This window comes from Ursus arctos, unplaced genomic scaffold (genome assembly GCF_023065955.2).
Source record: "Ursus arctos isolate Adak ecotype North America unplaced genomic scaffold, UrsArc2.0 scaffold_3, whole genome shotgun sequence".
Classification (NCBI taxonomy): Eukaryota; Metazoa; Chordata; class Mammalia; order Carnivora; family Ursidae; genus Ursus; species Ursus arctos.
Genome location: NW_026622985.1, coordinates 95445597 through 95467219, shown reverse-complemented (window position 1 = coordinate 95467219; position 21623 = coordinate 95445597). Strand labels below are relative to the sequence as shown.

At 54.8% G+C, this 21623-nt stretch overlaps 1 protein-coding gene across 1 annotated transcript; it reads left to right on the top strand.

The window, feature by feature from the left end:
• Positions 1 to 686: 686 nt before the first annotated feature.
• On the top strand, positions 687 to 21374 carry PDIA4 (protein disulfide isomerase family A member 4). The gene is made up of 10 exons (XM_026479113.4): positions 687 to 1039; positions 6923 to 7103; positions 8236 to 8441; positions 10492 to 10630; positions 12801 to 13006; positions 13127 to 13285; positions 15360 to 15511; positions 18521 to 18677; positions 19124 to 19357; positions 20126 to 21374. The coding sequence occupies exons 1-10, from the start codon at positions 952 to 954 to the stop codon at positions 20539 to 20541; spliced, it is 1938 nt and encodes a 645-aa protein (XP_026334898.2). The 5' UTR covers positions 687 to 951; the 3' UTR covers positions 20542 to 21374.
• The last annotated feature ends 249 nt before the right edge of the window (positions 21375 to 21623 follow it).

The window sequence follows — 21623 nt, the reverse complement described above, 5'->3', positions numbered from 1 at the left end:
TATATGTAGGCCAGTAGATTGCCTATCTGGTATTGCACTTTCGCTGAAAATCACTAGAGGAATAAACAACAGGAGACAAAGTTTAGACAAACAACTGATGGTCTGTTCATAAATGAAGCCGCGGAGGGCAGCTTCCAGAACTCTTAGGTCTGGATTCATTTTGCAGCATACTCAACCCCGCCCCCAAGCCCAGTATGTGTTTTAACCCAGGAAAAAAATGCAATCTTTTATTTGCTCAAAGGCACACAAAAAGACGCCCACGAACATCAAGCCGACTCAACAGCCACGTTCTCTTTTCCCGTGAACATAACTTGCTCAGGCCCCTCTGTCGCTTCGACCTCAAGCCTCCCCAGGCCGAGCTAGTAGCGCGCACACCCGACCCTTTTCCCTACAGCTCCTGTAAGGACACGTGTTCTTCCAGCCAAGCTTGGCGGCGGGACCGGAGCCCAGCCCCGCCCCGCCTTCCCAAGTTCCGCCCCGCCCACAGCCCCGCCAGCCAATCGCGCCCCAATGCGCAGCCCCGCCCCGCCCCTCCGGCCCTTGCCCGCCGCCTTTGTTCTCCCTCACTCCCTCTCTCAGCCTGTGCGCTCCCGGCAAACCGAGTGGCAGCCGCTGATTGGTGGCTGCCGCGCAGCCAATCAGAAGGGGGCACCTCACGTTAGGGCTCCGAGCTTTAAACGCGCGAGCCGCGGGGCGCGCGGAGGAGGACGGGGAGGAGGGCCGGTACGGAGGGCGGCGCCGCAGGGCTCCGACGCGCAGCGAGGCGCACGCGGCCCGCGCCCCCAGTCCGGCTGGGATTGGCCCGCCGGTGGCTTCCCCGCCCCCAGCCCGTAGCTGGCGAGGACTTCCTGGGGGGTTTCTTGCCTTCCCTCCCGTTTCGCTGTAGAGGCCAGGGCTCGAGGTCCGGCAGCGTCCAGGGGCCGTCGGGAGGCCGCGCTGCGCACTGTCGTGATGAGGCTCCGGAAAGCATGCCTGCTGCTCCTGCTGCTGGCGCTGGCGCAGCTACTGGCCGCGGCGAGCGCCGGGGGGCCGGACGAAGGTGAGCTGCCCGGCGCCGGGCCGGGCCTGATGGGCCGCAGGGACCTGTGAGTGGGGGCCGGGGTGGCTGCGACCCGGGACCGGTGGGTTTCATGCGGAGCCCTTCCAAAACTGACGTCTGGTGCCAACTTGCTGGAGTTTAAGGGCAGTAGCGGTGAGCGGAATCGCTTGGGAGATCCCGGGAGAGGAGGGAGGCGGAGGCCTCCCAGCAAGCCCCCTGCCACTGAAGCTGAGGACGCGGAGAGGATGCCAAGTGCGTTTTTTGCAGCTGGCTCCTTCGTGATTGCGCTCAGATTTTACTCGGGTTCGGGTCGACTGCTCGCTTCTGGCAAGGGGAGCTTGGAACTGGTTAAAATTTCCGGGCGAACACGCCCAGGGAGCTTGAACAAGAGGGGGGCCGCTGTTTTCAAAACAGGTCTTAGAGAAGAGGCGAGAAGACCCGGTAGAAGCTCTCCAGGGCAGACGTGGGCAGCAAGCGTCTTTTAAAAATGTGGTTTGTAGATTTGGAAATAAATAACTCATGGGTGTTGGTTTGAGGGAGAAAGGGACAACGGCTTGGTTTGCGTTTGTTAGAAACCAAAGGTTCCATTCCCTCTGCGGCCATTTATTCAACACCTACTATGTGCCAGTTACTGAGCAGGGTTCTGGGAGTGTAGGATGAGCGTGGCCACCACGGCCCATAAAGCTCCCGCTCTAGTAGGAACATTGGACAGCTACTAGTCATCATTGCCGCATTTTTCATGGAAACCAGCTAGCAGAAAACAAATGGCATAAGAGAACTTCGATAAAGGGAATGCACTAGTCAAGAAAAGAATGCTGTTCCTAGAAAACGGACATCGCATTCTTGGTCTTAACTTTCTTCCTCTCTGGCCTTTCTCCTGATGACAGATTTTTCCCAGCCAGTTTGTTCCAATATAAATAAACCCCGTTTTCTAACATTAGTGTGTAGGGGAAGTGTGAACTTTATACCCTTTCAAACAGATTGAGTAACTTCTGTGTGGGTCACTGATTCAAGTCTAAACCCAAATAGAAAGGGAAGTAAGAACAAGCACTTGGTGATAAAGACACCTGCTGAGAGGAAGTAGAAAGCAGCGTGGCCTTCAGGTGAATTTTGGGACCTTTATCCAAATCACCTGATGCTTTTTAAAATACAGAGTCCCAGGGGTGCCCTGGTGGCTCAGTCGGTTAAGCGTCTGCCTAAGGCTCAGGTCATGACCCCAGGGTCCTCTCTGCTCAGCGGGGAGCCTGCTCCCTCTCCCTCTGCTTGGTGCTCTGCCTACTTGTGTTCTCTCTCTCTCTCTGTTAAATAAAATCTTTAAATAAATAAATAAATACAGAGTCCCCAAATACACCAAAGCAGATTGCAGGGGTCAGCCCTGGAATCTGCAGTTTAAACATGTTCTTCATTGATTCACATGCAAGTTAAACTTTGGGGGTCACCTTAAGTTTGAGGACCAGTGGGGATGGAGGGTCATTTGTGGAACGTTGCTGAAAAGCAAAATAGTTTTGTCTTGATTTTGATCTAGTGATTCTGTTTTGGGGGGCTTCTTAAGAGGCCTGAGACAGTGGCAAACTGGGGTGCATGCCAAGGGTTATTAGGACCAGCAGGTTTATTATTTGGGCGACAGGTCGCTAATGCTGTGAAGGCCCCGGGAAGCAGCTGCCTCTGGGGTGAGCCCAGGAATCTCTGGAGTTGTCATGGTCATGTCAGGTCTTCCAGGGCACTGTCCTCTGGCAGGGTTGGGCCGGGGCGGGGGGGGGGGGGGGGGAGTTCTAGTCCCTACCTTGACCCTTTCCCATCCCTGAGGGCATCCCTGGTCCTTCACTTTCACAGGTAACTTGTCCTGCAGATTTATTTTGGGGCCACATTTCTCTCCCACTGCAGATGTTCTAAGTCTTTCGGTTTTGTTTTTGTTTTGTCTCTCTTACGTTTCAGATTCAAACATCCCAGTGGTGTCGGGGCCACAAAAGACAACGCCCCCCCCCCCCCCCCCCAAGAATATGGTCACTAAATAGAGCTTAAGCTGTGGTGGTGCAGGCCTTAGGTGGTGGGGCTTTCTGTGCCTCAGATCAGAAATCACCTGTACTTTTCACATCTTTCCAGCTAAAACAGTGAAAGAAAATACTTTGATGCTGGTTGTTGCCTGTTTTTATCTGGGATTGGTTTAGATTTAAAAGTTAAGTGGAGGGGCGCCTGGGTAGCGCAGTCGTTAAAGCGTCTGCCTTCGGCTCAGGGCGTGATCCCGGCGTTCCGGGATCGAGTCCCACATCGGGCTCCTCCGCTGGGAGCCTGCTTCTTCCTCTCTCACTCGCCTGCTGTGTTCCCTCTCTCGCTGGCTGTCTCTCTGTCACATAAATAAATAAAATCTTTAAAAAAAAAAAAATGTTAAGTGGAGATCCACTTGTGTGTAGTGCTAACGAACTGTCCAACCCCTCTCTTTTTGTTCCTGAGAAGCAATTATCACATGATTCCACCTAAAGCTTTGGGCATATTGGGAAACAATCTGAAGTGACAAGGGAGCAGCTGAGTGGTCAGGACCCTCCTCTAAGTAACTTCATGATCCTTGGGCAGGTGACTCACCCTCTCTGTGCCTTAGTTTCTTCATCTGTAAAGTACATGTAAAGTGTCCCTCAGGGGGTGAGAGAATGTGTTTACGAGCGCAGCACGGTACCTGGCACTTAACAAATAGCTGCTGTCATGATCTGTCTGATGACAAGTTTCTCTTTCTCCATATTTAATATCAACTTCAGCGTTGACCTAATGGTAGAGTTTATCCAACTGCTCTAGGCACTGAGCCGGTGGGGACTGAAGAGTGAGCAGCTGAGGGAGTAGAGCAAGGACATCTTGGAAGGAGCTGCCTGCATCCAGGCTGGGCAGGGCTCTGGTGTTATCGTCAGAGGTACTGCTGAGAGTGGACAGGAATCACAGAGGCCTTACCAGGTGGGCTAAGCAGTGTGGAGGTGATGTGGGCGGCTTCATCAGCCTCATACTGAGGTTAATGGCACCCATCCAGAAGATGCTAGAAGGCTGTGGATATATTTTCTGTCCTAGAATGTCCAGCCTTAAAAGTGAAACCCAGTGAAAAAATTGTCTCCTGTTAAAATGTGGGATATTTTCCTTGCAGGAATGTGTGGCTTTCTAGTAGGTAGGAATATAGAGCCAGCGCCCTCTCAGGTCGTAGAGGGTCCAGTCCCCGGGTTATCTGCAGGCTAGGAAGGACTGGAAAGGTAGGGGCATGCCTTAATGCATTTGAGAGTCTTTAATAATGTGGGGAAGGTTCTGTCATTTTGTTTGTTGTCTTTAAAAAAAAAAAAAGTTGGGTTATTTTTTCCAAGTATCAAGAAATGAGTTCACTCTTTGGAGCTCTGTCCCGTGGCAGCTCAGGGACACCCACTGGATCCTGAGAGCTCTGCCACTAGTGGTGCTCACAGCCCACGTCAGGCTGAGCGTAGGAAAGAAGGCAGGTTTGCTTGTCCTTTTTTTGTAAAATTCACCTTACCCCAGTGCTTCGAGCGGGTTGTCGAGTCCCTCTGCCCCCCCCCGCTGTGTCTTCTAGCTTAAAGTGCGGATTAAGTACCTCAGATCGTTCTTTCCATCCGGTGCGCCCGTCTTTCCGTCCGCCTGCAAGTTAATCTGCTTCCCGTATTGGCCAGAGCAGTCAGGCAGTGAGATCGGATCTGCGGGGCCCACAAGCCCTGCCTAACTGTCCTCAGCAGGCCGTCCAGCCCGTGGGAAGCGTCCAGATCAGAGGCCGCGGGTGCAGTGCCTCCTAGGCCCCTGACCTGGAGCAAAGACCCTGCAGAACGTCCCCGCATCAAGTCCTCAGCTTTGCAGCCACCACACAGGTCATTCTGGGTAGGACTTTTCAAATGATGGGTGGTCAGAGTAGCCTTTTGGGAAGCCAGGGTGACTGCTTGTACCACAGGCCACAACAGGAAAGCTCAGTGCTTGGTTCTTGCCTTGCGGGGTGGCTGTAGGCAGTATTCCCAGAAGCACCTAGAAGCCCTGGCCAGCTAGTATTAAACTCAGGTTCCCCAGAGCACTAGGTGCTCAGATTCATGAAGACCTGGGTGTGGAGTGTTGGCTGCCCATCACCGGGGGAGAGGGACTCTGTGTAGGCCACCAGCCTAAGGGGCGAAGATGGAGGTTGAGCCCGCATTGTCTTCCCCAGGTCTTGCCCTCCTCCACATCCAGGAGGTCGGATGACAGTGCTGGGGGCCCGGGCCTCTGCAGGCCTGTCCTCCCCTAGAGTTCTTGCTGTGGCGGAGGGAGGCAGGGGCAGGTGCTAGAGAGCTGTGGCCCTAGGAAACCGGGAGTCCGCTTGGTTTGTACTTCTCAAATTGGTGGCTTTTCTTTTGGGACTTTAGAGGCCTTTCTTCCTCCCCCACGAAGGAGGAGAACTTTACCTTAGGCTGGAGAGACAGACATGGAAGTCAGGGAGAAACAGCAGGATGTGTAAAGGGACATGGTGCAGCAAAGTGTGGCTCCTGGTGGATTTTTGGTTTGCTTTTTCTAGTTAGTTTGCAGCTTGGTAGATTTTCACGAAAAGGAACAGAGCTGCCACAGCACCCAGACCGGTTCCCTGGCCTGTCCCAGCAGCTGTGGAGCCAGCCCTGGACTCGTTAAGGGCAGGGTGAAGGTGGGGCAAGTCCCCGAGGTTCCCGGATCCTGAGGCTGACTTCATCCTCCGCCCCCAACACAGAAGCAGCAGAGTTGCTTTATCTCCTGAGAAGCATCTCAGGAAAGAATAATTGTTCCCTTGACATGATCTGGCCGCAGAGTTCATGCGTTTCGGGGCCCAGCTGCATTTGGCTGGTGAGACTGCTGCGGGGGAAGCCCGTGACAAGAGCTGCCGTCCCATGGTTCCTTGTATCTGTCGTTGGGCAAGATAGTCCCTGAAACCTGGGTAGTAAGCCGAACTCACTTACTTGTGCTCTGGGAAGAGAGCTTTGCAAGGCAAGGCATCTGACGGAGGTGCGATTTGTTGTGTAATTTTGATGCACGTTGACCCTGTAAATCTTTAAAATTCTTTGTGGGATAACTCCTACCCCGGACATTACTCTGGGGTGACTCTAAGTCAATAAAATCCCCCCCCCCCTGCCCTGCACACTTCAGTCTCTCTCTAAAGGACCGTGAAACCTGTGGGGCTGTTTTTTGTGCATATGAGGTAAAATGCCACCCTCTTTCAGAAATGGAATTAGTTAGTAGTCCATCCTCCAGAATGAAAAGTCGAGTGTGAGTCCTTGTGTCCTGTGGGTGCTGTTTTGGGAGCCGGGCAGCCATTTGTTCACGGGAGACTGAAGGAGTCCCGACCTGTGGAAAGCATAGTGCGTGAAGAAGAGGAAGGTGTCGGTGAAAGTTAGCTTCGCCCTGGAGCACAAACGTGGGGTAACTGCAAAACGAGGTGCCTTAGAGCACAAAGCATGGGATGTGGATAAAGGAGCCTTGCTATGGGGTGAGGCCTAGAGAGCCTGCAGTGGGGTCGTGCTGGGGACTGGATCAGACCCCAGAGTGGGGAGGAGGGGCTGACGGTTAGGGTCCGCCCAGCCTGGGTGGGAGGCATGCCGAGCCAGGCTATGGGGGGGGGGGGGTTCCATTTGCAGCCTCAAGTCCTGCTGGGGCATTTAGACTTTAACTTCTATTTTGCAAACATCTTTGTAACCGGGACCTCTGTTCAAGTGAACTCCTAAGTGGCTACCCAATATGCAAACTTTGGAGCAGAATTTCTGGGGTAGGGGAGACCTGATGTCCCCACTGTGGCTCGTGGTGGCCCTCAGGGGCCCCTCAGGACTCATGACACATTTGGAGGGTTTGGGGTTCTAGGAAAGTTTTTAAGGAGGAGAGTCACCAATTTCCTAACCAGTCTGGATATTTTCCGCTCAGATTCTTCTAATAAAGAAGATGCCATTGAGGATGAAGAGGAGGAGGGGGAGGACGACGACGACGATGATGAGGATGACTTGGAAGTCAAGGAAGAAAATGGTGTCCTGGTCCTGAATGACGTGAACTTTGATAACTTCGTGGCTGACAAAGACACAGTGCTGCTGGAGTTCTATGCTCCATGGTAAGGACCCTCGTTATCCCACCAGCCTGAACGAGGGGTACGTCAGTGCTCACATGCTTGACGCCTCACGGACCTCCAGACCCTGTGACAGGGGGAGTGTGGGTGCAGGAGCCCCAGGAACTCAGCATCCGGTGAGCCAGCCCTCACGGAACGTGGTCCCTCGCAGTTTAAAATAGGAATGTGTCCTCTGGTAGTTACAGCTGGGGTGTGGGTATGTGACGACACGGAGACCTGTGTTGGTGACAGACCCATCCCTGGCTTCAGGTTCTGCCCTGACCCATCTCGAGGCCACCTGCCACCCTGCCTCTGCCAGTTGCTGCCCAGGTGCAGGCGTGGCCCGCGGGCAGTTTCCAGTGTGGGAAGACACACCATCCCCGGGGGCAGTAGGCACCCCACTTGTCCTGTCCTGTCCTTCACCCTCGTGGGCCCTTCCTCCTCACCTCTGCTGCCGGTCTTTATCTCATAATCCCTTCTTGTCTTTCCTCTTTCCCCTGCCCTCCTTGGTTCACTTTGGAGACAGAATAGTTAAGGTATACTTTGTTTTTGGTCCAGTGCCTGGTGTTCAGGCGTGAGGCGTTTTGTATTAAATATCTAAATAGTCCTTTGAAGAGGTCCGTGAGGTCATAGTGTTCTGTAGATCAGTACATCTCAAACTCTGGTCTTGTGAGTCCAAATAGCTTTTTATGTGGGTCATGGCTGTCTGTAGTTACCATACTAGACGTTAAAACAGAGGCATTTCCATATTAACTCATCTTTAACAATAACCTTTCCATGTTAACAGCAGTATGTTGACCTTGTGGTCAGTCATGTAGCCTCTGGAAAACTCACTGTACGCTCTGAGGGAATGAGTGAAGAAGCCCAGAAAGGTCTTTTGTAAAGAGTGTTTTTATTTCACAGACCCCATGCGAGGGGTCCCTGGATGAACTTTGAGAAGCTTATGGAAGTCTGAGCCCAGGCTAGAGCTGGAGTTCCAGCCTCCATCTGTCTGGCTCCAGCCGCCTTGGCTTCCTTGTTGTCTTAACTTGTGTGTCTCCTCTTAACTGCAGTCGTTCTGGTCCTGGCGCCCCTGTTCCTGTGTGCATTGCTGGAGGTAAGTCTCCATGGGTAGAATTAACCTGCTTCTCCTTCCCAGGTGTGGACATTGCAAGCAGTTTGCTCCAGAATATGAAAAAATCGCCAGTGCCTTGAAGGAGAACGACCCTCCTATTCCTGTGGCCAAGATCGATGCAACGTCAGAGTCGGCGCTGGCCAGCAGGTTTGATGTGAGCGGCTACCCCACCATCAAGGTCCTTAAGAAGGGGCAGGCTGTGGACTACGAGGGCTCCAGGACTCAGGAAGGTGAGTGGAGCCTATGCTCCTGGGGGAGGCGGGGCTGGGACTCTCTTCCCACTGGAAAGTTGAAAGGGGGGAGTTTGGATAAGAGAGAGGAAGACAAGTTGGTGGGCTGGGAGTGGCCCCAGGAGCACCAGCTTCTGGAAGTGCTCCCTGCTGGAATGTTCCAGGTAACTGAGATCAAAGTAAACTTGTCGTAGGGTAGGAGGGGTGTTTTCTCATTTCAGACCGTGAAACTCAAGATCCGGAGCCCGTGTGTTACGTGACACGCAAGGCCGCGGTTCTAGGAGGTGCCCTAGAGCAGTGCTGCTCGTGTTGACCCTTGTCAGAGTCACTCGGTGGGCTCCTGAAGCCAGTGCTAAGCCCCATCTCCTGCCTCCCAAGTCCCTAAGTTTCAGGTCAGGCTCCCAGGGCTTATCTGAAGCTGTGGGTTCAGAGCCCTGTGTTGAGAACCCCTGATGTGGGGAGCCAGGCAGTTCTCCAAAACCAGGCCTGATGGGTCCCTGCCTGACTTACATTAGGCACAAAATAAAATTTTTTTAAATGAATGAACAAATAAGATGGTGGTATCTTCCCCATATCTCTTAGTCACTAGAAAAAACCCATCACATTACATTTTCCATTCCCAGTGTGGCATAGTGGACATAGCGGTGTCTGCATGTCCCCTTGTGTCCTGGACACGTGTTTTCCCCTCGCCAGGCCTCGGATTCCTCATCCGAGAACTAGGGGTCACTTGGATCTGATTTCAGAGTTCCCTTCGAGCTGGTGGAGGGCCTGTCCTGTGACCCCCTAAGGATTGTACCCACTGCAGGTGCATAAGGAAACATCACAGCTGTTAACACTTGCTTTCACATTGTCTGCTGACTAGTTCATACGTTTATGGGGTTCAGAATTCAAGGGGCTAGATAAGAGTCTTTCCACCCAGACCCTGGCTGTCCAGCTCCCGCCCGGGAAGGCGGCTCGTGTAACAAGTTTCTCCTGTGTCCTTCAGAGATACTGTGGGCACGTGAGAGCAAATGTATGTGTATGTGTATCATTTCTCACAATTGTTAGCATATCTTAATCGCCATTTGCACCTTTGCGTTTTACTTAACGAACAACGTCTTAGCCACACCAGCACATAAAGGAACTTCATCTGAGCGCAGGCGTAAAGCCGTGTCCGTATTGTTTGAAAGTGAACAGGCTTGTGTGTTTGGAGGTCCGTGCCCAATGTTTGACCGCTAGAGGTGGGGCTCACTGGGGATCTCGAGAGTGGTGTTTGCCAAAGGGGGCTCCTTGGGCCGCTGGCCTCCCTGACACTGATGGACTCGGGCTTTGGGTGTGGGCCGGGGCCAGGGCTTCCCGCCGTGTTGGTGCCGCGGAGGTGCCGCTGTGCACACTTCCGCCGGAAGCCGCCTGCTTTGCAGGAGTGGTTCTCAGCTCTAGCTTCTTGGCCATTGCACAGCAGAACAGAAAAAGGAGAAAAAAGAAAAACGTGAAGTTTGCCACCACTGCTTCTAAGAGCCACTTGGAAGGTGCCTTGCGAGAGTGTGTTCTGCGTCCCACTCCCATCGTTGAGTCTGTCTCTGGGGCACGAGGCCACTACCTTCCCCGTGATGCTGATGCAGCCTGAGCAGTGGGGGCCGTGCTGCTCTCTTCATTTTTCTTGTTTTTTTGCATGTCGTGACGTGCTCGTGCCACATTGTGTGGCTAGATGCATAGGTCTTTGTACGTGAGGAGGGGACGCCCTCGAGACTGCTCGTGGGCACTCATGGTCGGCCGCGGGGAGATGAGCTCGCAGTTAGCACCACGATCTGGCAGGAGCAGGGCCTCTCTCGTCAGCTTGGTCTTGGGCTGTCAGAGAAGCCACCAGACAATGGAAGGACAGGGAAGAGTGGACCCTCATACCCTGAACTGTGGCCTCAAACTGCAGAGTGGCACTGGCTAGAGATGCAGCTGGATTTTAGGGAATCCCATTTCCTGTTCTCCTTGGCCCTGCAGCTTCTCCATCCTCTCCCCGCCACCTGCCTCTGCAGGGAGGGTCTGCCCATGCTCAGGCTTGTTTGGTTTCTTTCAGAAATCGTTGCCAAGGTCAGAGAGATCTCCCAGCCCAACTGGACGCCTCCACCAGAAGTCACGCTTGTGCTGACCAAAGAGAACTTCGATGAAGTGGTGAATGATGCAGATATCATTCTGGTGGAGTTCTATGCCCCGTGGTAAGATGGTGTCCGTCCCGTGTTGCTCAGATATTGACGAGTCCTGTCCTGCATTCGGTACCCGCCCCAGCCACTGGGCGGGGGCGTCAGGGACCCCTGCGCGTGAGGCAGAGCCGAGAACAAGGGGGCTGCCCTGTACCCACCATTCACAAAAACTGATGTGGCTGCTGAGTGTCCAGGAGAGGGGTAGTATTTTCCCAGGGGGTGGGACGAGGTAGACAGGCCTATAGCGCAGAGGAGTGTGAAGCCTGGGGGAGAGAGCAGAGCACCACCACCGTGGACGGGGCTGTGGTAACTGGTGGTCTCAGGCTGCCTGCTCCAGCCTTGCTGCCTCCTGAGGTGTCTGAACAGTGGTTTTCTCTCTGCTCGTGGCCGAGATGTTCTGGAGCGAATCTTGGAAGGTGACCCTCAGCCTTGCTTCACCTTCCAGACGTGTGCCCTTCTCATGTTCGGGCCTCCGGATTCCCGCAGTTCTGTCTCCTCCACTCATCCTGTCTCGTCCTGCCTCTCTCGCCCCCAAATCCTCCATTACAACTGGGCCTCTTGTAGGAGAGAAACAGCAGAGCCCAGCTGGGGGGTCCTGAGGAGCTCTTATTTGGGGGCAGCGGCCCGAGTACATGGTTGGGATTGAAGCCTGCTCTCTGTCAGAAAACAGGAAGCCCCAGCTCTGCCGAGGAATTGGGCCAGTTCCTTAGAGCTTAGCAGGGACGTGGCCTACGTGTCCCCAGCGTGTGCAGGAAACAGCTGGTTCTGGCCCCAGATAGTAGGTGATGACAGCTCATCGAGGAGAGCAGCTCAGAAATGATCAAGGTGGGAACATGCAGGAGCAGGAATCCGGTGGGTCAGGGGACCCGGACGTGGGAAAGAAGATGCCAGAAAGAAAGGCAGTCGGAGAGTGGGGGAGAGTGGCTGATCGAGGTGCCGGCTTGGGAGCCACGGTGCTGCGGTTCTCGTGCTTCGTGAGGAGAGGAGGGAGGCGTGGGCAGCCGGAGGAGACAGCAAGGCAGGCCGTCTTCAAGGGAGATGTGAGTGTCGCGGCCAGGGCTGCTCCAGGTACTGTCTGCGTTGGTGACTTCATCCTGGGTCATGATTCTTGAGCAGCCTTGTGTTTGTCAGGGTGGGTGGTGTAGACCAGAATCAGGAATGTGACCATGGGGTGAACGACAGTGACCCAAGGCTCTGGACCTCTGCAGCATAAGGCACTGCCCTTGGTCATCGTAGGGTGTGCATACCCAGAGGGGACAGGTGGGTGGGGGCGGGAGGAACACCTGGTGCACTCGGAGAGCAGGGGGGCCCGTGAGCTGGTGAAGGTGTTGGAGGACAAACAGCTACACAGGGATGTCTCTCGATGGGTTACGGATCCTACATCGTACTTGCCCGGAGCTGAGTTCAGCAAGCTGCTGTTCACGTCACATGCTCAGGAAATGCTTAGAGAGCAAATGCCCCTTGTTTCTGACGCTGCAGAGAACAGTTATCCTCTCCCTGCAGATGGTTTACATTCTGTAGTGCACAGCTGGGAGGTGCCCTGAGGACCTTAATGTGAGACTGCTTCGTTTAGCTCGGTCTGCAGAGCCTGTGATTGGCGAGGCTCTTGCCCACGTGGGATCCGTTGGTTCCTGCTGTATACACAGGCTATTTTAAGTTGTCTCCATTCCCAGTTCCCGTGGCTCAGGCCCACCTTCTCCTGCCCTGCGTTCATTGTTCTGGCCCCAGGCTTTTGTTACGTTGTCCCTCCCCTCACCCATCCTTGATGAGCTCAGGTCCACTTCCTCCCTGTCTGTCCTGTCCCAGATCAACTGTCACATCCTATATGAAGCCACCCCTCACTTGGTGTCCTCACCTGTCCCGACTCTCCAACTAAGAGAATCTTCCTTCTTAGGCTTTCCCACATTACTTGTTCCTGCCTGTGTCACGTGCATTTGTCATGCGTGTGTGTGTGTGTGTGTATGTTTGTGTGGTGTGCGTCCTCTCGCTGTGTGAGCACCAGTGCCGGTGATGTCATGCTGGCCTCTGGAGGGGCCTGTCTCCATGCCCTCACCTGGGAGACCTTCGGAGGTTGGCTGGATCGAACCAAGTTGCTCGGGAACACAGGTTGGGTTTTGTCGCCTCCTCAGATGGGAGGCCAGGTCTGTGCTGGAACAGGCGCTTCAAGGACTGATGCTTCTTGTAGGTGTGGACACTGCAAGAAGCTGGCCCCCGAGTACGAGAAGGCCGCCAAGGAGCTGAGCAAGCGCTCCCCTCCAATCCCCCTGGCCAAGGTCGACGCCACTGCGGAGACAGACCTGGCCAAGAGGTTCGATGTCTCTGGCTATCCCACCCTGAAAATCTTCCGCAAGGGAAAGCCTTTTGATTACAACGGCCCACGGGAAAAATATGGTAGGCTGCCTCCTAGTCCTGCCTCAGCAGGGAGGGGGAGCAGAGCTCTCCTGGGGGAGGTGGGGGCAGGGAGAACAGTGGAGCCCCGAGCTCCTCCTCAGGCGTGTGCTTTGCTCCCAGGTATCGTGGACTACATGATCGAGCAGTCCGGGCCACCCTCCAAGGAGATCATGGCTCTGAAGCAGGTCCAGGAGTTCCTGAAGGACGGGGATGACGTCATCATCATTGGGGTCTTTAAAGCAGAGAGTGACCCAGCCTATCAGCAGTACCAGGATGCTGGTGAGTAGTGATCCTTTTGGCTGGACAATACGTACCTGCCCAGGCTGTGATAGGTTGCTGGGGAGTCTGCTGACTCTGTGGGAAACTCCTGGGGCGGCAGTTTAAAGGATAGCTTGATTAGGAATTGAGATATCATCTGTGGGGAACAGGCTTTCCTTTCTGGGGTTGGGGCTAGAGTAGAGGTTAGTCCCCCGTTGCCTTGATTACGCCTGGGGGATAGGATCTCATACTGAGTAGATGGGTGCTCCAGCTCCCTCCTGGCCTCTGAGGGGGAGGGCAGGGGTACGTCAGAGTCATCCAAGTTCATTGTCTCCCTCCCTGTCTTTCCAGGAGCCCCTTCCCAGCCCCTCTGCAAGGGGCAGCATCTCGACCAGAAAATGAGGGTTTCTAAGTCAGACTCGGGTTTGAGTCCTGCCTCTGCCAGTTACTAGCATGTGAGCGCAGGTGGTGACTTGATCTTTTCTTTTAAAATGTATTTTATTAAATAATCGGCTGTGGAGATCTTTTCTACTTCAGGAGGTTGCTCCATTGAGGTAATGTGGACGAAGCACCTAGTAAGGCTAGTGTCCACGAAGTGCCGGCCCTGAGAGGGGGAGTTATTGGGAACAGCTGTCCCAGGGTGTGTCCTGTGGGGGCAAGTGGCACTCCCCCAGTCCTGAGATCCGTCGTCTGCTCCTGCCTGGTGGCAGGTGTACTTGCTGTCCCGCCTGACCCTAGGTTATGAAAGAGAGACGTTTTCTTTCAGGAAGACTGAGGATCCTCTCCATCCTTGTCAAGTTCCTTCTGAGCACCCTTCGCCCCCACACCCCACTCACGTACCACAGATGGCTCGGTTTTCTGCTTTAGAGGAGTAATCACAGTCCTGTAACTGCACCGATGGCCGCCTAGTGCTGGTTCCGGTGCCGCACAGAACAGCTGTGCAAGTGTCAAGTGCAGGTTCGCTCGGTAAGGCTGGGAGCAGAGGGAACTTCCGTGTCCGTGTCCGTGTCCGGGGCCAGAGCGGAGGTGCTTCGTCAGTCTTTATTGGTTAGGTAGCCTTGTCATCTCCTTGGAACTAGCCGGGAAGAATCTTGCCGAGAGAGACCCCAGTCTCCCCCGTGGCTGCGAAGTAGGCCGCCACAGTTCTACAGAGGAGAGACTGTGGCCCGGGGAGGTGAATCACTCATGTGCCTAAAGTCACACCATTCACAGGTCTCAGAATTGAGATTTGAATCTACGTCTGGCTGATTTTAAAAGCCGCCTCCCACCTCCCCCAAAACATATGGTGTTTCCAATAACCCAGTTGGGAGGCCCACCCTCCGGGGTTGGAGAGCACCTCTGACCTCTTACCCAGTGTTTGGATCACAGACTTGGCTCAGGACAGAGCAGAGACTGCGGTGCGCTCGCCCAGGGGATGTCGGGCAGGGGTGGGCAGGCTGGCCTGGTTCTGTTCGTCTACAGGAACGCAGCACGCTCACTGGTGTATGTGCTTTCGAGCTGCTTTTACCCCACAGTACGAAGTTGAGTGGTGGGGATGGTATGGCCTGCAAAGCCAAAGATCTTGTCTGGCCCTTTCCAGAAAGTTTGCCCGCCCCTGTTCTCGAGTGTCCTCAGGCAGTGGGGTTTCATCTTGAGAGTTTCACGAGATTTAAATAAAAGTATATATAGCAAAAGAATTGCAGCCCACAAATAGATCAGCCACCAATCCAAGGAGAGGTTGGGTGTGGAAACCCACCGTGTGGCTACGGGGAATGTGGTGCCCACCTGTTCTCACGGACCATCTGTGGCTTTCTCAGCATTGGAGACAGGTAGCTCCTGACAAATTAGCTCTGAGCTGTTCTGTGAACATTTGGTTTGCTTATTATTTTGATTTTTAAAAAAAACAACTTCTAAGCTAGAGGCTCTAAGGTGTTATACCTACACCAGGTTGTAAAATGCAAACTTCCTTCGGGTGCTTAAGCTGTGGGCATTGTCCACGCAGAACTCACGGTGCTAATTCCGGTCTTCACAGGGCATCAGCTGGGACCGTGAGTTCAGCCTCGGTCAGAGATGCAATTTAATAAACTGTGTATTTATTGTTCTGTTAATTTCTCAGCGAACAACCTGAGAGAAGATTATAAATTCCACCACACTTTCAACACTGAAATAGCAAAGTTCTTGAAAGTCTCCCCGGGGAAGCTGGTCGTAATGCAGCCTGAGAAGTTCCAATCCAAGTACGAGCCGCGGAGCCACGTCATGGACATCGAGGTGAGGCAGGGCCGTCCGGAGTCACAGCAGCCCGGGCTGCTTTGTATTTACATTGCAGTGAGTTAACATATAGTGTCTGGAAGCCTCCGCTATGTTGTACAGTCAGGCTTTTGGTCGGCCTGAGGCTACTGGTCGAGCAGTGGCTGGGGATCTGAAGCAGGAGATTTTGCTGCTCTGTGCTTCAGACAAGTAGGTTTTGGACTGCCTTTCCCGGCACCCTGGCCCCCACGGTAAAGGTGCAGGGTCCCGGGCGGCTGAGGAGACGGTACAGCCGGTGCGGTGGCCCGTGATTTATTGTACCTGCCAGAGTTGCTCCCTCTCTGCTCCTCCTGCGGGCCAGCGCCAGCCTCCCCCGGCGCTCAGCCGCTGTGGCTGTGGCCTGCGTGTCTGCCATCGTCCCTGGCAGGACGTGCTCCTGGGTCTGAGTTCAGCCTCCTTAGTCAACAGGCAGCTCAGGCGCTGAGCTACAGAGTGACGGCAGGCCTCTCCTCCTTGGCTGGAGCTGTGGAGAGTAGCGCATGGGTTTGGCCTTCCTCCCCCACCTCCTCGGGGCCTACCCAGCCCTCGTCTTCTGAGTATGACTTCCGAGTGTGACGTACTCACCTTGGGGAGGGTGGAGGGAGCTTCTGGCCCAGGCTAAGCCTGGATACAGCTTCATGTCCCGAGTGCTTCATGGGGGCCCAGTGCTGCAGTGAGCCGATCTCCAGATTTGGAAGAAGCCTTCCGTCTCGAAGCCAGAGCTTTCCTTTGATAGATGGGGATGCAGAGCAGTGAGCCATCTGCCTGGCTCTCATAGCCAGCTGGGAGCAGACTGAGGGGAAGGGCTGGGCCATGGCCCTCGCTGTTTGGGCAGAGGGCTCTCATGGGACCTGGAGGAGGTGATGGGCAAGGCGGGGTGAGCTCCGCGTGGGCCACAGGAGCTCCGCCTGTTCTGATCCATTTTTGTGAACTGGGAACACAGGGGGCCTTGGAGGGGCTGCCCTGAATCCCTGACTCCTTGGGGCCTAAGCCCCGTTGCCCCTTCTCACAGTCTGGTGCACATCCTTTCATCTGCTGCTGCTCAGGCTCAGGGCCCCTCTCCCGGGACGTCCAGCGGCTGCCCCATCTCCTGTCCCATCCAGTGCTCTCCTTCCATCCTTAGGTACTGACCCCGCGTCTAGAGATGGGCTCTCATGAGCTGGGGGTGCGGCAGACCCCAGGAGTCAGGCACATTCTGGGTGGTATGCATGTTCCCGGGAAAGGGGTCTGTAGCTTTCGACAGATTCTTGAAGGAGTCCTTGACCCCAGAAAGGTTAAGGCCGCTCGGTCTAGTCTGTATACACATCACTGCCTTTTTACTCTTCATTTTAAATGCATTGGTATTATTCATGTACCACCTTTGTTGGAGAAATTTTAAGACTGCTTTGTAAACATCATACAGCACAGTAAAATGCAGTTTTTTAAGAAGTGGTTATGGAGGGGCGCCTGGCTGGCTCAGTTGGGGGAGCGTGTGACTCTAGATCTTGGGGTCCAGAGGTCGAGCCCCACGTTGGGTATAGAGATGACTTAATTAAAGTATAAGAAAAAGTGAATTTGGAATTCGGTACAAAAGGAAGACAAAGGCAGGGCAGGTGAGAGGGAGCCGGCTTGAAAGGCAGCCCAGGAATCGCTGCCGGGAGAAGGAAGCAGCTCTTCGCAGGACGTGAGGCCAGATCGGCCCTGGAGTTCAGGGTCGGGCCTGTGGGCGGTACATGCTTGGCTGCAGAGCTGGTTTGCCTGGGCTCACTCTGTTTGACCCTTGACTTCACCTTCTGAGTGACGTTCAGTCTGGGGTCTGTCCTAAGGACAGCCTATGGCCCTGCCGTCACCTTTGCCCACTTTTCCAGCACTAACCTCCCCCACCCCATCATCTTCTGTGCTTTGTCCCCTGCGTGGTTCCTGCTGTTTCCTCCCCTGGAGTACCTTCCCCCTCCCGCCTGGCAAGTCCTGCCATCCTGTCCCATCCCAACAGGACTCGGGCCCAGAGTGAAGAGTGCGGTGGTCACCATTTCTAGCTCTGCAGCCTGCGTGAGCGGCTCAGCCTGGCTGTGCCTCAGTTTCTTCTCCGTAACGTGAGATGGCAGTGCCCACCCTTGGGTGCTTGTGAGGCTGGTGTCTGGAGGATCTGGCTCAGCATCTGTCTTAGCGTGAGCCAGGGGGCCCTGCATGGCCTTTGGGGCAGTCACCCCAGCCCCATGTCCCCAGACCACTGCACCCAGCTGGTCATGGATGCTCCCTGAAATGTCCGTTGGGTTCATCTCATCTGGAAAACACCTGGAAAGCCTTAGGAACCAGCCTTAGGAGCCAGTGATACTGAGCCTGTCCAAGGACGGCCACCTGGTGCTAGACTGCTGAGCCCTCACGTGCCAGGCCTCCGGGCCTCATCGCAGGAGGGGTGGCCTTGGTTGGAGCAGCCTCCAGGCCCTGCAGCCCTGTCTGGCTCCATGGTCTTACCAGAGACCACGCCGTGCTTTGGTGTAATGGGTGGTCATGGGTGTGGCCTCTGCAGGTAGAACTCAGAGCCCAACATGGCTTCTCGCCAGTGTGCGCACCTGGGCCTGTCTACCTTCACCTACCTTCATGCTGTGTCGCCGGTAAAATGCCCCCCGGGGGCTATTGTGAGGGTCAGATGAGGGGGAGAAGGGATCATTTCGCTCAGTTCAGCGGTGGAAACAGCTGCTCTCTGGAAGCCTGCCTTCCCCGAGCGGTTTCTGATTGAGACCGACAGTGAGCCCAGACCCAGAGGAAAGGGCAGGTGGTGTCCTCAATGGCCCCAGAAGCTCACTTAGGGGTCACTGGAGGAAAGGAGCCCCAAAAGACCGCAGGGAATTACCGGGTGCGCTCCCAGAGCCGCTCACCTTCAGACGGCTCCTCCCCCACGCCTGGCCCTTCAGAGCAGATGTCTTCCTTCTCAACGGTGGCAGCAGAAGGTGGGGTGACATGAGCCCCGCTTTGTCCGACTGCTCCTCACCTGCCCCTGCTTTTTTGCAGAGCTCCACGGAGGGGGCGGCCATCAAGGACCACGTGTTGAAGCACACGTTGCCGCTGGTGGGCCACCGCAAGACCTCCAACGACGCCAAGCGGTACACGCGGCGCCCTCTGGTGGTCGTCTACTACAGCGTGGACTTCGGCTTCGATTACAGAGCTGGTGAGAGACCCCGGGGCCTGTCCTGCCCGTGGGGCTCTGGCATTTAGGAATCCTGCCCCCAGGCCCTTGCAGGGTGGTGGCTAGGGTGGATTTTTTATTTATGCCTTCAAGGTGGTTTCCCTTCTGTATGTAGCTACCCCTTTTCCTTCCTTTTCGATTCCGAGGGGAACTTGGTGCAGAGTCCAGCGCCCTCTTAGAGATGAGGCCACCAAAGCCTGGAGGCTTTCAGAGGCTGCAGAGCTGGGACTAGGCCAGCCCCTGATCCTTAGGCAGGCGGGGGCTTATGTCCTTGGGCTCACCGGGCTTTTGTGCACTTGCTCACGAGGGTGGCTTTTCAGAAATGCTTCTCTCTCCAAGTTAGGCGCGAGCCTGGTCAGAGATCTGAGCCACAGGACTCTTGAGCTTGATCTCTGCGGCTCAGCTCACAGTGCTCGCTCCCATTTCAGCCACTCAGTTTTGGCGGAACAAAGTCCTGGAGGTGGCCAAGGACTTCCCCGAGTACACCTTTGCTGTGGCTGATGAGGAGGACTTCGCCACGGAGGTGAAGGACCTGGGGCTCAGCGAGAGCGGGGAGGATGTTAACGCCGCCATCCTGGATGAGGGCGGGCGGAAGTTTGCCATGGAGCCTGACGACTTTGACTCTGACACTCTCCGGGAGTTTGTCAGAGCTTTCAAAAAAGGTGAGCCTTGGCCGCGGCCCCTTGGACCTCGTCCTGGTTCCCCACACGCAGCCTAGGGGCGGGGGGGGGGACCACCCAGTGCTCCAACCCCATCTCCCCCACTCGCTTATTCTGCTGAGCCTGGCCCTGGGTTTCCTCTCCTATATCTGAGAGATGGGCGAATGGACATGGAGAGTCTCCATTCTTTCGCTTGCTGTCTTTTTTTTTTTTTTACAAAAAGAAAAGGCAGGTATTTTAGAAATTTCAGGAAGCCTTACTTTAAAAGTATTTAAAGCAAAACAGGCTTTTGGACCTAGAAATAAGATTTGTATACATGGAAGACTTGCTTTGAGGGATTAGATGGAGTATCTTTATTGGTCTGGTTGAGCACAGTGGCCCAGTTTCCTGGCACGGGCCGAGTTGTGGGCAGACCTTGCCCCGCCGTCTGCTGTATTCTCAGTGCTTCTGACCACCAAGGCTTTCCAGCTCCCGGCAGCCCCTTTGCACCAGGGGCTGTCTCATGGGACAGCCTCAATTGGGTGGGACCTGGTGGCCCATCAGGCCTGGGGTGGGACCATCAGCATCCTCTCTGGCCTCTGCAGGGACTGGGGAGGTAGAAGGGGTGAAGAGACTAGAGAAATCGGGGTCAGCGTGGGGAGGCAGGGCCCCACCTGACCCTGGTGTGTTTGAGTTGCCCGTCCCTCTGCATGTCAGTCTCCCTGTCTGAGCCGGCAGAGCCCAGGGCCTTCTCAGCACTCACACCGCTCCCCTACTTGCTTTCCTTGGCAGGAAAACTGAAGCCAGTCATCAAATCTCAGCCGGTGCCCAAGAACAACAAGGGGCCTGTCAAGGTCGTGGTGGGGAAGACCTTTGACTCCATTGTGATGGACCCCAAGAAGGATGTCCTCATCGAATTCTACGCACCCTGGTGCGGGCACTGCAAGCAGCTGGAGCCCGAGTACACCGCCCTCGGCAAGAAGTATAAGAACCACAAGAATCTGGTCATCGCCAAGATGGACGCCACTGCCAACGACATCACCAACGACCGCTACAAAGTCGAGGGGTTCCCTACCATCTACTTCGCCCCCAGTGGGGACAAAAAGAACCCAATTAAATTTGAGGACGGAAACAGAGATCTGGAACATTTGAGCAAGTTTGTAGAAGAACATGCCACAAAACTGAGCAGGACCAGGGAAGACCTCTGAAGGCCTTGAGTGAGGTCTGTGGCGGGCGGGAGGGACCGGACACTGGAGCCCCCAGCAGCCGGTGGCCAGAGCCCCCACGAGCCATACAGCTGGGGGGTTAGCGCAAGGGCAGGATCTCTTTGGTTTTTAATTTTTTTTTTTTTTATACTCGGGGGTTTCATCTCATGCTCTGAATACTGAATAGGTAAGAAGGACTCCGTAGATTAGCCCAGATTTTTACAGAGGATATTACCATTATTTGGGGTGTGATTTTTTTTTTTTTAACCTTCCATTTTCTTTAATATATTTCTTCAAAGCAGATAAGTTGAATCTCTTCTGTGTGAATGTTTTTTTCTTTAAAATCTAAGAAAACATTTGCCAAATCACATTGATTTTTTTTTTTTTTTTTTTGGCCTTTTATTTTACCGTTGTCTGAGGAATTACTCGCTGGAGAAGATTTGTCCATGTGCTTTAGTTTCCGTTTCTTCCCGTATGGCGCAAGGAACTGTCACTGAGCACCCTGCCAAGGATGACATTTTAGCCCGACCTCTGGGCCGTCACCCGGTCCTGAGAGAGGCAGCATCTCTGCGCAGGACTGGGCGTCGCTGTGCCTTCTGCTTTCAAGCCAAGGACCGCGGGGCGAGGAGCGGCTCCCAGGTCCCCCAAACCCGGGAGCCAGGTTCCAAGGCTCAGCCTCGGGGGGAGAGAGAGGCCCCCCCACTTGGGTCAGGCAGCCCCACCTCTTCAGAATCAGTGCTGCGTGAGGAGAGGTGACCCAGGACACAGGTGGATACCTTAGGGTGATGGGCGAGATAGGGTAGGCTGTCGTGATGGAATAAAACAGTTACTGAAAATGAAGCTCCATAACTGTGTCAGAGAACATCTGCTCCATCCTGGAGCCTTGGCTGAGTTGAGGACCTGGGCTTGGCCGGGAGGGCTGGCCGGCCTGCGGGCTGCCTCAGACCCCTGAACATCCAGGGGATGGGGTATCCTCCTGACCAGGATGGAGGACACCGGGGGTCTCCGCTCTGGTGTGTGGAGGTGAGCGGTGGCACCTTCGGACGGGATGCGGCAGGGACAGAGGCTGCGGGGACTCCCCGAGC